We start from the raw sequence: 14,784 nt of genomic DNA on the forward strand, positions 1-14,784 counted from the left end.
CTCTTATGGTCTTTTGTATTTCTGCTGTATCCGTTGTGATTTCTCCTTTTTCATTTATAATTTTGGTTATTTGGCTTCTTTCTCTCCTCTTCTTAGTGAGTCTGGCCAGGGGTTTGTCAATTTTGTTGACCTTTTCAAAGAACCAGCTCTTGGTTTTATTAATTTTCTCTATTGTTTTTTGAGTCTCTATTTTATTGATTTCTTCTTTGATCTTTATAATTTCCTTCCTTCTGCTGGCTTTAGGACTTTTTTGTTCTTTTTCTAGTTTGTTTAGGTGGAGGGTTAAGTTGTCCATTTGGGATCTTTCTTCTTTTTTGAGAAAGGCCTGTGTTGCTATAAATTTCCCTCTGAGCACTGCTTTCGCAGCATCCCATAGATTTTGAGCGGTTGTGTCTTCATTATCATTTGTTTCAAGGTAGTTTTTAATTTCCTTCTTGATTTCCTCATTGACCCATTGGTTTTTGAGTAGCATGTTGTTTAGTCTCCATGTAGTAGGTTTTTTCTCTTTCCTTTTCCCATGGTTGGTTTCTAATTTCATGGCATTGTGGTCAGAGAAGATACTTGAGATAATTTCTATGCTCCTAAATTTATTGAGGTTAGCTTTGTGTCCCAATATGTGGTCGATTCTTGAGAATGTTCCATGAGCATTTGAGAAGAATGTGTATTCTGCTTTTTTTGGATGTAGGGTCCTGAAGATATCAATGAAGTCTAACTTTTCTATTGTTTCCTTTAGGATCTCTGTTGCTTTATTGGTTTTCTGTCTAGAGGATCTGTCCATTGATGTGAGGGGCGTATTAAGGTCTCCTACTATGATTGTATTCTCATCAATATCTCCCTTTATGTCTGTTGATATTTGTTGTATGTATCTGGGTGCTCCTATATTTGGGGCATATATGTTGACGATAGTAACATCCTCTCCTTGGATGGATCCCTTCATCATTAAGTAGTGTCCTTCTTTGTCTTTCTTTATGTCTTTTGTTTTAAAGTCTATTTTGTCTGATATGAGCATTGCGACTCCTGCTTTTCTGTCATGTCTACTGGCGTGAAATATTTTTCCCCACCCTTTCCCTTTCAATCTATATGTATCTTTTGTCCTAAGGTGAGTTTCTTGTAGGCAGCATATTGAAGGTTTTTGCCTTTTTATCCACTCAGCCACTCTGTGTCTTTTGATTGGGGTGTTCAGTCCATTGACATTTAAGGTGATAATTGATAGATGATTATTTATTGCCATTTGAACCTCATTTTCCAGTTGATTCTATGATTCTCCATTCTTCCTTTCTTCCTTTCTTTTTTTTTTTTTTTTGGTTGGATGGTCTCCTGTTATTATCTGCTTGAGTGTATTTTTTTCTTCATTTTTTGCAAATGCAATATTTGCTTTTGGCTTGTGGTAGCCCTGTTTTTTAAGTATGCTAACCCCTTCCCATAATTATGTGTTTTAGCCTGATGATCCTGTAAGTTCAAACACTTCATAACTATATTAAAATTAAGAAGAGAAACATACAAACAAACAAACAGAAAGTGTTATTTAATTCCTAATATCCCTTGCCCACATTTTATGGTTTTGATGACTCTTTTTTATTGTTTTCTTTTTAATTTTGTTTTGTTTGAGGCATGTTCATGATTAAATCTGTATGCTGACTTATTTGAGTGACTGCTCTCTGATTGCGGTTTCCTCAGTCCTAGTTCTTCCTCTTCTTCTTTTTTTTTTCTTTTCTTTTTTCTTCCCTTCCTTCCTTTCTTTTTGGTTTAGAGAAGCCCTTTCAGTATTTCTTTTAGCCTGGGTTTTGTGTTGCTGTATTCTTTAAGTTTTTGTTTGTTGGAAAAAATTTTTATTTCCCCTTCTATTTTAAATGATATTCTTGCTGGATAGAGTATTCTAGGTTGCATATTTTTTCCTTTTAGCACTTTAAATATCTCTTGCCCTTCCCTCATGGCCTGTAGTGTTTCTGTAGGGAAATCAGCTGATATTCTTATGGGGGTTCCCTTGTAGGGAACATTCTGTTTTTCTCTTGCTGCCTTTAGGATCCTCTCTTTATCAGTAACTTTTGCCATTTTTATTATGATATGTCTTGCTGTGGGTCTGTTTGGGTTCAGTTTTTTGGGGGCCCTCTGTGCTTCTTGTATCTTGAACCCAGTATCCTTTATATTTGGGAAGTTTCCAGCAATAATTTCTTCAAATATATTTTCCATCCCCTTATCTTTTTCTACTCCTTCTGGAATTCCTATTATGCGTAGATTGGCCCGCTTTATATTATCCCATAGGTCTCTCATATTGCTTTCCAGTTTTTTGATTCGGTTTTCTGTCTGTTGACTGGATTGAGTGATTTCCATTATTCTATCTTCCATACCACTGATTCGTTCTTCTGCATTATTCATTCTGGTTTTTACTGCCCTTAGTTCAGTTTGCATCTCTGCAAATGAATGTTCTAGTTTTTCTTGGCTCCTCCTTATATTTTCTAGTTCCTTTCTGAGGGTATCTGCATTACTGTTCATATCTTCTCTTCATTCCTTCAGTATTTTCACTATTTCTCTTTTGAACTCCAGGTCTGTCAGACTGCAGAGATCTGTTTCATTGTTGACTGTTTTAGGTGAGTTCTCCTGTTGGTTTGACTGGGGGTGGTTTCTCAGCTTCTTCATCTTGCTTGTTGTTTTCTTTCTCCTGAGGGAGTTGTACTCTCCGTTATCGGGCAGTGTTTGCCTTGTCACTGCCGTGGAATGTTTCCTGACGGCTGGCATTGTTGGTCAGTCTTTTTTGAGGCAGTGTGGCTTTTCTGGAGTGTTGATGGGGCTAACAGTGTTTCTTTGAAGCAAAGGAGGGCTTCCTGAGGGCAGACAGGACTGGGAGGTCCACACCACGATGGTAGCAGATTTCACTTGGTCATGCAGAGCTTGCTCTGGTGTTTTTAGGCTGTGGGGTTCTTGCAGGGGGTTGGCGGTGTTGGGCAGCTGTTCCTTAGGAGTGCAGCACCCCCTCGGGGCTGGAGCAGCTATCTGGGTCACTGAGAACCTAAAAGGCTCTTCTCTAGGGCAGCCCAACTCAGAAGGACGGCTTGAGAATGTAGGTGGATCTTTTCACAGTCTGGCCAAGCTTGTTGCAGATTTTCTGGACTTCAGGGCCTCTTCCAGGGGGCTGGTGGTGCTGAGCAGGTATTCCGCGGGAGTGGGGCACCCCCTGGGGGCTTGGGCGGGTAGCAGGGCCGCTGGAAAACCAAGAGGCTCCTCCCCAGGGCAGCCTGACTCAGAAAGACCATCTGAGAACTTTTCCCGACTCGGCCAATCTTGTTGCAGCTTTTCTAGGCTGCAAGGGGTCCTGCCTGGAGCTGGCAGTCCTATGCAGCTGATCCAGTAGGTCTCGCCACCCCCTGGGGGCTTGGGCGGGTAGCAGGGCCCCTGGAAATCCAAGAGGCTCCTCCCCAGGGCAGCCTGACTCAGAAAGACTGTCTGAGATCTTTTCCCGACTCGGCCAAGCTTTTTGCAGCTTTTCTGGGCTGCAGGGGGTCCTGCCTGGAGCTGGCAGTCCTATGCAGCTGATCCACTAGGGCACCCCCTGGGGGCTTGGGCGGGTAGCAGGGCCAGTGGAAATCCAAGATGCTCCTCCCCGGGGCAGCGTGACTCAGAAAAACCGTCCGAGAATTAGGCAGATCTATTCACTGCTTGGCTAGGCTTGTTCTAGCTTTTCTGGGCTGCAGGCCTTTTCTCAGGGGCTGGTGGTGTTTGGTGCTGCTCTGCCGAGGTGTAGCCCCTCCAAAGGGCAATCAGGCCTGTGCAGGGACAGCCCCTGCGGTGGTAGGCTTCAGGCAATTGTTGAGGCCAGCCCTCCTGGATGGCAGGCAGCCCCAGGTTCGGCGAGAGAGTAGGGGGTGTTGGGGGTGGTGGGAGGGGATGCACTGGGAAGCACAGCTTTCAGCTAGCTAGCGGGCCTGTAAGCTTGCTGTGGCATGTGGGGGTATTCTATGGGGACCCACCCCTTCTTCTCTCCCCTCCCCAGCACGGGCACAGACCAGGCTCTTCTCCCAGGTTCCCTCTGATGCGGCTTTCCACTTCCCCGCCCCTAGAGTATTGCTCCCTTCCTCTGTGACAGCTTTGTTTTCTAGTCTCCCAGGCAGTCTCTGCCCCGTCAAATGGTTTCTAGACCTCCCAAGCAGTTTCCGCTTGCCCCGCCCCCCCAGCCCGGGGACTAACCTCTGGAGCCTAGGTCTCGGTGCCCAGCCCCCATCCAGGCATCTCAATTTTTGTTGACTGAGCCCATAGTTCAGATGGTCCGTTCGGTTCTTGATCGGCTTTTCCGTACTCCAACTTACTGCTACACTCTTCTCTGCATCTGGAGGTTCCTCCCGTTTGTTTGATCTTTCCCCCATGTAGGTGACTTTCCAGGGTTTGGGATCCCTTTCTCCTCCGCAGTTCCCTTTCGGGAGCGCCCGTCCTGCTCGGATTCACCTTCTCTCACTCTCCTCTCTTCTCCCGTTCGGCCCAGTAATGTCACGAACTTCTTGCCGTTATTGGAGTTTAGGTTCCTCTGACAGCGATTGGTTGCTGTTCTGTGCGAGTCATTTATTCTGTAGATGTGCTTTTTTTTTGTTGTGTTTGTGGGAGAGGGCGAGCGTGTCCCCCTACTCCTCCGCCATCTTGTCCTCTCTCCTTAAGTTACTTTTTGTCAACTCTGTTTTCTCTGGAGATATGTGTTTTTCACATTATGACAATGGGAAAATTAATATTTATATTTAATTCTTTTTGCTGGAAGGTAGACTTACTGCTTAGAATAGCCACTGAAATGAATATTCCATTTGCATTTCCCCTTCAGTAAGCCAGTCTACATCAGAGAGAGAGAGAGGGAGAGAGGAATAAAAATAGGTGATAGAAATAGAGAAAGACTGGTTAAGCTACTACTATAATTCATAAACATTTTCCTTTGAGTAATACCTTTGTTTATTTGTCTTTTTTAGGAATAGACCTGGGATAGCTTGACATTTACATATTTAGCATGTGGTATCAATGTGGGCCATTGTATTTCAATGTCCTTAAAATCATGGCTAAACCTTCCCTCTCTCCCTTAAAAAAAATCTATGTGCAGAATCCCTGGAGCCCATCCTTTCACAGCGTCCTTCCTAGAAGTCCTGTATCTCCACCACAGCAGTCCTCTGGAAGATATTACAAGTAAGCAATCCCTTAAAAGGAAAATTAAAGCTTGTAAATACTGAAAAAGAAAGCAGGATCTCATTTGGAAAGAATTTTAGTAGAAGGTTTTATGTATTTATTTTTCAGTAGGAAGTGGGGTTTCAGAGAGGTAGGGGCATAGTCAGAGATAGTAATGTTTCTAATTATGAATATATACATAGTTGTGTTTATGTCAGAATAAAAGATAACTATTTAACGCATCACCTAAGGAAAAAGCACTGATCTAAATTAACCTGTAAGAATTTTAAAATTGTATTTCCCTCATTTATCTAAGTATCATAGTAATTTCTCAGACATTCTTAGAACATAGAAAATATTCCCTAACAAAAACCCTAGTTTTAGTGAGGAATAGAATAAAAAGAGAATGATTTTGTTTTATGAATATGCCATTATTTTAGTATATCTGCTGCATTGATCTAATGTGTTTTCTGGATGATTTCACTTATTTTCTTCCTAGAGAATATAGTGTGAGTGTTTGATATTTTAAAAATATCCTCTAAAATATTTCATGTTTATTTTTTCATTTAAAATAGCATGACTCATGAACCCAAAGAAGACAGTGCTTATATCTATCCATCTGATAACTGGGATGGCTCTCTGGGAACAGCTAAACCTGAAGGAAGTTATGGAGACAAGTATTCTTTGACCCTGCACATGAAGCCACTTTTCGTATGTATCATGCATTTCAATTTCTATACATAGTTATCATCACTATAATTCAAGTAAAGGTAATATAATGAATATTAAAACTTTGCTAGAGCAAAATGATTAGACAGAATCAGTTGAGATAAAGACATGAAAAGTTTAGGTCATTAACACTCACTAACACTACTATTTCACTTTGTAAAATGGGATTAGGAAATTTGAGTCAAAGGTATAGTATATATAATACTTCATATATATTAATGTACTATGGAAGTTCTTATTGTGGCTCAGCAGGTTACAAACCTGGACTAGCATGGACTAGTATCCATGTGGATATGGGTTTGATACCTGGCCTCACTCAGTGGGTTAAAGAATCTGGTGTTGCCATGAGCTGTGGTGTAGGTCACAGACATGGCTTGGATCTGGTGTTGCTGTGGCTGTGGCATAGGCCAACAGCTGCAGCTCTGATCAGTCCCCTAGCCTGGGAACCTCCATATGCTGTAGGTGCAGCCATAAAAAAGTAAAAAAAAAAAAATAGTGCTGTGTGTGTGTTTGTGTATTTTGCTTTATTTTGTTTTGTTTGGCCACACCCGCAGCATGTGGTTCCTAAGCCAGAGATCAAACCTGCACCACAGCTGTAACCAGAGCCACAGCCATGAAAACACTGGATCCTTAACCTACTGAGCCATGAAGCCACACCTATGTGTGTTCTCTATATAAATACATATATAACTTAAGAAAGGAAATTTGAGATCAAAGGAAGACTGGTTAAATGCCACGAGACTAACTCAGAGGTTGGACTGGTCTTATGATAATCATTAAATTATCATAATTTAACAAGGTAACTGCTATTTTGTATTTCAGTGGACTTAAATAATACCTTAAATAATACATTGCTCAAGATAATGCTGAATACTAGCTAACTGGTGATCTCTAGTTTGGGTTACAGGTTAGCTTGAGTTAGAATAACATAGAGCTTTACTGGCTTTAGGGTTGTTTCTCTCAGTGCACACAGGTAGGGAAACTAATTCATAGCCCCACTCGTTGCTGAATGTAATCTCGAGCCTGTATGACCAGGGAACCTAACCAGAGCACAGGGGAAGTTACATAGCCCATCCAACAGCCCTGCTTAGATTTGCATTTGAACAGAGAGCAGAACTTATGTCTTTCTGCATTTGAAGAGAAAAACTGGTGGTCTCACCTGACCAGGGAATTCAGTGCACACTATTGCCTGGTTTGACTTCCCAAACAACAAGCCATACAAGTCCTTGCTGCCCTGCCAGGGAGGGAAGCTAATTCATAGCCCCATCTGCTACTGATTATAGTACCCAGTCCCAACCATCTAGTAAGCCTGACCAGAGAATCCGGGAAACTACAGCACCATCTATAACAGCCTCACTTGGGTAGGGAAACAAGGCCGATATCCCTGATGAATATAGATGCAAAAATTCTCAATAAAATACTAGCAAATTAAATTCAGCAGCATATTAAAGGATTAGTCACCATGATCAACTGAGATTTATCCCTAGGATGCAAGGATGTTTCAATATATATAAATAAATCATTGTGATATATGACATCAATAGAATAAAAGAATCATAAAATCATCCCAATAGAAGCATATAAAACATTTGACAAAATTCAACATCCATTCGTGATTTAAAAAAACACTTGACAAATTTGGTGTGGATGAGACACATCTATCAGGAACAAGACAAGGGCCCACTCTCACCACTCCTGTTCAACATAGTACTGACCAATCCAGACCAATCCAGAAGGAAAAAGAAATAAGAGGCCTTAAGTAGAAAAATGAAGAGGCATCTGAATTAGAAAGGAAGAAGTAAAATTGCCTCTTTTTGCAGATGACATAATTTTATACTTAGAAAACCCCAAATGATCAACAAAAAAAATGTTAGAACAAATCAACCAGTTCAGTAAAGTTGCTAGCTACAAAATTAACATACAAAAGTCAGTAGTGCTTCTATACACTGATAGCAAATATTTTTAAAAAGAAATAAATAAGCTGATCCCATTTGCGGTAGCATCAAAAATAGTAAACTACTTAGGAATAAATTTAATCAAGGACATGAAAGATCTCTACTCTAAAAACCGTAAGACACTGATAAAAAAAATTAAAGAAAACTCAAATAAATGGAAAGTTATCCCATGTTCATGGATTGAGAGAATTAAGATTATTAAAATATCCATACCATTAAAAGCCATATATATAGATTCGGTGCAATCCCTATCAAGAGTCCAATGGCACTTTTTTTTTTACAGAAATACATATGACACTCCTAAATCTGTATGGAACTACTACTAAAAGACCCTGAATAGTTGAAATCCTGAGAAAGGAGAATAAAGCAGGAGACATCACACTTCCTGATTTCAATTTATACTAGAAACTTGGGAGTTCCCTTCATGGCTCAGGGGTTAAAGAATCCGACTCAGATCCATGAGGATGTGAGTTCAATCCCTGGCCTTGCTCAGTTGGTTAGAGACCCAGAGTTGCCATGAGCTGTGGTGTAGGTCACAGATGTGGCTCAGATCCCGCCTAGCTGTGGCCGTGGTTGTGGCTAGTGGCTACAGCTCTGATTTGACCCCTAGCCTGGAAACTTCCATATGCCACAGGTGTGGCCCTAAAAGGCAAAAAAAGAAAAAAGAAAGAAAAAGTTATAGTAATGAAAACACTGATACTGACATAAAAACAGACATATAGACCAATGGAACAGAATCAAATCCCCAGAAACAAACCATAAGCATATACTGTCAACTAATATTTGACAAGATCCAAAAATGCTCAATGGAGAAAAGACAGTCTCTTCAATAAATGGTGATTGGAAAATGTATATTCACATGTAATAGAATGAAATTTGACCCCTCTCTTACACCACTCACAAAAATTAACTAAAAAAGGGCCAGAGACTTACGTGTAAGACCTGAAACCATGAAACTTATAGAAGAAAGCATAGGAAAATCTATTTTCAAAATAGATTTTTTTTTTATTATATAACTTTCAGGTGTAAGGAACAAAGCTTCTTGACATGAGTCTTGGTAAATATTTTTGGAAACTCACACCTAAAGCATAAGCCAAACAATAAAAAAATAAACAAGTGGGATAACATCAAACTAAAAAGTTTCTGTAAGGCAAAAGAAACCACCAACAAAATAAAAAGACAACCTACAGAATAGGAAAAATATATCTGATAAGGGGTTAATATTCAAAATATATAAAGAATTCATACAACTCAACAGCAAAATAGTAATAATCCTATAAAAATGGGCAAAGGACCTGAATAAATATTTTTCCAAAGAAGATATACAAATGGCCAACACTTACAGGAAAAGATGCTCAACATCATTATTCATTAGGGAAATGCAAATTAAAACCACAATGAGATATCACCTCACGCTTATTAGAATGGCCATCATTAGAAAGACAAGCAAGGAGTTCATTGGTAGCCCAGCAGTTAAGGTTCGGGCATTGTCACTGCTGTGGCTCAGGTTCGACCTCTGGCCTGGGAACTTCCACATACCGTGGGTGCAGCTAAAAAAAAAAAAAAAAAAAAAAAAGACAAGCTATAACAAATGCTGGTGTGGATGTAGAGAAAAGGGAACCCTTGTGCACCATTGGTGGGATTGTAAATTGGTAGAGCCTACATAGAAAACAGTTTGGAGGTTTTTTAAAAAGTTAAAAACATGGAGCTACCATTTTGGCTCAGCAGATTAAGAACCCGACATAGTGTTTGTGAGGATGTGGGTTTGATCCCTGGCCTTGCTCAGTGGGTTAAGGATCTGGTATTGCCGCAAACTGTGGTGTAAGTCACAGATGTGGCTCAGATCCCACATTGCTGTGGCTGTGGCATAAGCTGGCAGCTGCATCTCTGATTCGACCTGGGAACTTCCATATGCCACAGGTGTGGCCCTAAAAAGAAAAAAAAAAGTTAAAAATAGCACCACTGGGCGTTCCCAATGTGGCTCGGCAGATTACCAACCCAACTAGTATCCTCATGGATGCAGTTCATGGGTATCCTCATGGGTGAAGTTCAATCCCTGGCCTTGCTAAGTGGGTTAAGGATCTGGTGTTGCCATGAGCTGTTGTGTAAGTGGCAGACATGACTCAGATCCTGCATTGCTGTGGCTGTGGTATAGGCTGGCAGCTGCAGCTCCTATTCAACCCCTAGCCTGGGACCTTTCATTTCGCAGTTGCAGCCCTAAAACAACAACAACAACAAAACATAACAACCATATGATCTAGCGATTTCACTTCTGAAAATACATCCAAAGGAAAGTAAAACATTATTTCAAAAAGATGTCTGCACCCTCATGCTCATAGCCGCATCATTTACAATGACCAAGACTCGGAAAACCAACTAAATGTCCATCAATGGATGAATTGATGAAGTTGTGGTACACATACACACACACACACACACACAATGGAATATTATTCAGCAAGATTAAAAAATGAGGGAATTCTACCATTTGTGATAACATAGATGGTCCTTGAAGTGGAATGTAAAACAAACAAACCAAAAAAAAACCTCCACAAAATTCATGGAAAAATAAATCAGATTTGTGGTTACCAGAGGTGGAGGTTAGGGGAGGAGGAACAAACTTCCAGTCATAAAATAAATAAGTACTATGGATATAGTGTACACCATGATAACTATAGTTAGCACTGCTGTGTGATATATAGGAAAGTTGTTAAGAGAGTAGATCCTAAGAATTCTCATCACAAGGAGAAAAAAATTTTTTCTTCTTATTGTAACTATGATATGATGGATGTTAACTAAACCTGTTGTAATCATTTCACAATATATATAAATCAAACCATCATGCTGTACCCTTTCACCTTACACAGTGATGTATATTATTTCTCATTAAAATTGAGAAAAAGCCCACTGAATTGATGAGTGACCTCACAGAAGTAAAGTAAGGAAATGCAAATGCGGAGCTTTAAAGATGTTAATTGCACAATATAAAGACAAAATGCTGGATGTGTGATGGAATAAAAACTGATTTTTCACATACTAGATAAATGGATAGAACTGGGAAGAAACTGGGAATTTTTAAGGGACATATTAAATCAGAAAGAGAAAGAAATAGAGACTGGTACTGAACTCATTGTGGGTCAATATATGTGGAAATACAAGAAGAGAAAATATAATCTATATAGTAAAATAAGAAGGACTAACATTGAGAATATAGTGAGAAAACTGTCAGGGTTTGAATTCAGGTGGCTTCATCATCAGTTTTGATCTGTGTGTTAGTTCTCTGTTGCTGCATAACAAATTACCACAAACTTAGCAGTTTAAAACAATTACATTTATTATGCCACAATTTAGGTGAGTCAGGAGTCTGGATATGTCTTATCTGGGTCTGCTCAGGGTCACACAAAGCTGCAATTAAGGCGTCAGGCAGGCTGCATTCTCATCTGGAGTTTGGATCCTCTTTCAAATTCACAGGACTGTTAGCTGAATCAAGTTGCTTGCAGGTGTAGATCTTGGTGATTCCGACAACCCTGCTCCATATTTTTCCCTCCTGGCTGTCAACTAAGGGGTCACTGCCAGGCCCTAGAGGCCACCTACAGTTGCCACTTGGCCCATGACAGACTCTCTCACAACATCACAGCTTTCTTCAAGGCCAGCAGAAGAAGCTCCAGCTCCATTCTGCTAAGATGGAGTCTTACATAACAAAACTCATTTAAGGGAATAACTATCCCATTGATACTCCCTATTATTTTCTCCATATTCTATTGGCTAAAAGCAAGTCACAGGTTCTGCTCACACTCAAACGTAGGGGGTTAGACAGGACATTACTCATTGGAGATCATTCTTCAGGGTGTGTTCAGATAAATAGCAGGTTACCACTTAAACGGAACTAAAATGGTACTAAAGCAGCTTTCTACTGGAAGGTAAGTTGAACAGGAAAAAAATATACAGTGGCCCTTAAAGGTTACAGAGGTATAGGGTTATAGGCAAGTTGAACAGGAAAAAAATATGTAGTGACCCTTAAAAGTTATAGGGAAAAATAGATTATTCTTATAAAACTGAGCAAAGTTAATTAACATATTTTTCATTCATTCAACCAATTAATTGGTTGCCTATTATGTGCCAAGCACAGTTGTAGTAGTTAAAGAATGATGAGAGAAAAGTTCCTGCTCCATGGAGCTATAATATAGTGGGGGGAAATATATTAAGCAAATAAACACATATAGAATTACAAATTGAGATGATAAGTGCTATGAGGAAATAACTCGGGGGTAGTGAGAGAAAATAACAAGGGTGGCGCAATCACTTTCAGTGCAGTGTGCATATGTATCAGTTTTATCCTTAATTACAGTCACTAAAAGAAAACCAATAATATACAAGAGGTGGACAAAAGACTTAAAAGGGAAGAAGTGGGCTATAGGTCCTTTTCATGGCTACCTCAGTCAAAAAGTAGTAGCAATTTCTGGAGTTCCCACTGTGGCTCAGTGAGTTAAGAACCCAACTAGTACCCATGAGGATGCGGGTTTGATCCCTGGCATCAGTCAATGGGTTAAGGATCCAGCATTGCTGTGAGCTGCAGCATAGGTCGCAGACGTGGCTCGGATCTGGTGTTGCTGTGGCTGTAGTGTAGGCTAGCAGCTGCAGCTCTAATTCAACCCCTAGCCTGTGAACTTTCATATGCTGTAGGTGTGGCCATAAAAAGACAAAAAAAAATAGCAATTTATAAGTAGGGGCAGGATTGGAAATGGAGGAGGCAATGCAAGAGAAAAAGTTGAAGTGAAATTGATACTTTATTGATAAGGCTAGAAGATAGTGCACCAAAGAAAAGTGCATCATAAGAAAAGAATATGCCAAGAGCTTCTTATATAAAACCTAGGGAAATTTTAGGCTGAGTTAAACAACTTGAATTTATCCTTTTCTCAAGAAATATTTCATTGCACTGTGATTCAAAGGACACATGGGACCAAGCTCAGCATTTTATTAAACCATCTTATTAGAGCTTCTCTCACTGAATATACCTGCAAGCCCCTAGTTGTCAAACCTAAAGGCCTATTTTAAGACCATCTTACCTGACAACTCTGTTTGGCATTTCATATTCACTGCTTCCCGAACTCTTACTTTTGACTGCCAGGGTACCATTATCCTGGCTGTCTGCATATTTCTCTGATTATTATTGCCCAAACCTCTCCTGAAACAGTTCCAACTTGTCCCAACTTAATGGTGCTGTTTTTCAGGGTTCCATCTTGTTGGCGCATTTCAACTCATAGAAGTCTCTCTAGATCTAGACCAGTGACTCTAACAGCCTACAGGATATTTGTACATTTGTGTTTCTAGCAGTCCCCTTAAAGATCTAAGTCATTATCTCTTCACTCTACACTTTCTCCTACATTCTGTGTTACAGTGAATGGTGCCATCTACCCAACATCTAAGACCAAAGTTTGGGAACACTAGGAGGCTCTTTTCTCTCCTTTACTGCTCTCTCTAAATCTAAAGCGTGAAGTCACATGTTGTTCTTTTCGCTAAATCTAGGGTGACCAACTCAGCACAATTTGCTAGGGACAGTCTTGGTTTTAAAACTGAACATCCCATCCCACATTCCATGTACTCCTTCAGTTCTGGGAAAATTCATTCCCTCTGCTGACTCATTTCAGGTCTTCAGCATGTCCCTTCCAAATCAATGCCAACTAATTCCTCTGCTACCTGTTTATTTCAGCCTTTACTGGCACACTGCTGCCAAAGTTACCATCCTAAAACCAATATGATCTTACTGTGATCTAGCTTAAAAGATTACACTTGATTCTTATTACCAATAGGGAAAGGTAAAAACTCCTCAAGTAAGCATAATATGAAGGATTTTAGCCCACCCCCCTCATGTTTCCAGCTCTCTAGCTTCATCTTTTGTTGATCTTAGGCTTGCACATTATGATCCAGCCATACTAAATGTATTTTTTTCCCAAGTATGTATTTCCCAAGAATTTATGCTTCCATGCCTGGAAAACTCCTAGCCATCCTAATATGAACTCTGAATATCACATTCTTCATGAAGCCTTTCCCAAATCTTTAAGCTGAGGTAGTGTTCTATCCTCTGCCCTCCCAGCAGCACTACTATTGCCTACATTCTTAGATTAAAGTATCATGTTATAATTATTTGTCTACCTGTATATTGGTCTGTCTCTTCCACTTGATTTTTTTTTTTTTTTGGCCTTGCCTGTGGCAAGTGGAAATTCCTGGGCCAGGAATCAAACCCTTGCCACAGCAGTGACCCAAGCCACTGCAGTGACAACACTGGAACTTTAACCTGCTGTGCCACAAGAGAACTCCTTCCACTTGATTTTTTAATTCATCCAGATCAGGAACCATCACTTATTCATTATTGTATTCTGAGTGCCAAATACAGTGCCTGCCACAGATTGGTGGTCAACGTGTGTGTGTGTGTGTGTGTATATGCATGCACACATGTTTGTGTTCATCTTTGAACCATTCTCTTATGAATTGGGAAGGTGATCAATGCAATGCTTCCCAATAAAAATAGAGAATTCTCAAAATAAAAGCCCACAGTATTCATTCCTTTCTTAGATCTGACTTTCTGATTTTTTTGTTTCCTTTCTTTTTTCTTAGCCACATCTGTGGCACGTGGAAGTTCCTGGGCCAGGGATCAAACCTAAACCACTGTAGTGACAACACCAGATCCTTAACCAACTGAGCCACAAAAGAATTCCTCAGATCTGTTTTAAAATGATATTTTTAAATGCTCATGAACATGTTTCCTCAGGGTCTCTGCAATATAAAAGTGCATCTGTGAATAGAGATTTTTAATTGTCAAAAAGTAACATGTTATGCTAAGAAAATGAAGTTTTAGCATGAACCCCTATCATAAAACAATTCTATATCAGTGATAAAAGCGTGGGGTAATATGACATAATCAGTGTTTTTATAATAACATTTGGTATTAAAAAAACTAGTGATGTAC

The 14,784-nt window shown here is 39.9% G+C and overlaps 1 protein-coding gene across 1 annotated transcript in view; it reads left to right on the forward strand.

The window, feature by feature from the left end:
* The window catches only part of LOC125118866 (uncharacterized), a 53,528-nt gene that overhangs the window by 37,683 nt on the left and 1,061 nt on the right, over window positions 1-14,784 (forward strand). The window contains exons 5-6 of the mRNA XM_047765741.1: window positions 5,072-5,154; window positions 5,709-5,844. Of these exons, the coding sequence (XP_047621697.1) occupies window positions 5,072-5,154; window positions 5,709-5,844 (219 nt within the window). The remainder of the gene's footprint in view (window positions 1-5,071; window positions 5,155-5,708; window positions 5,845-14,784) is intronic.

Source organism: Phacochoerus africanus, chromosome X (genome assembly GCF_016906955.1).
Source record: "Phacochoerus africanus isolate WHEZ1 chromosome X, ROS_Pafr_v1, whole genome shotgun sequence".
Lineage (NCBI taxonomy): Eukaryota > Metazoa > Chordata > Mammalia > Artiodactyla > Suidae > Phacochoerus > Phacochoerus africanus.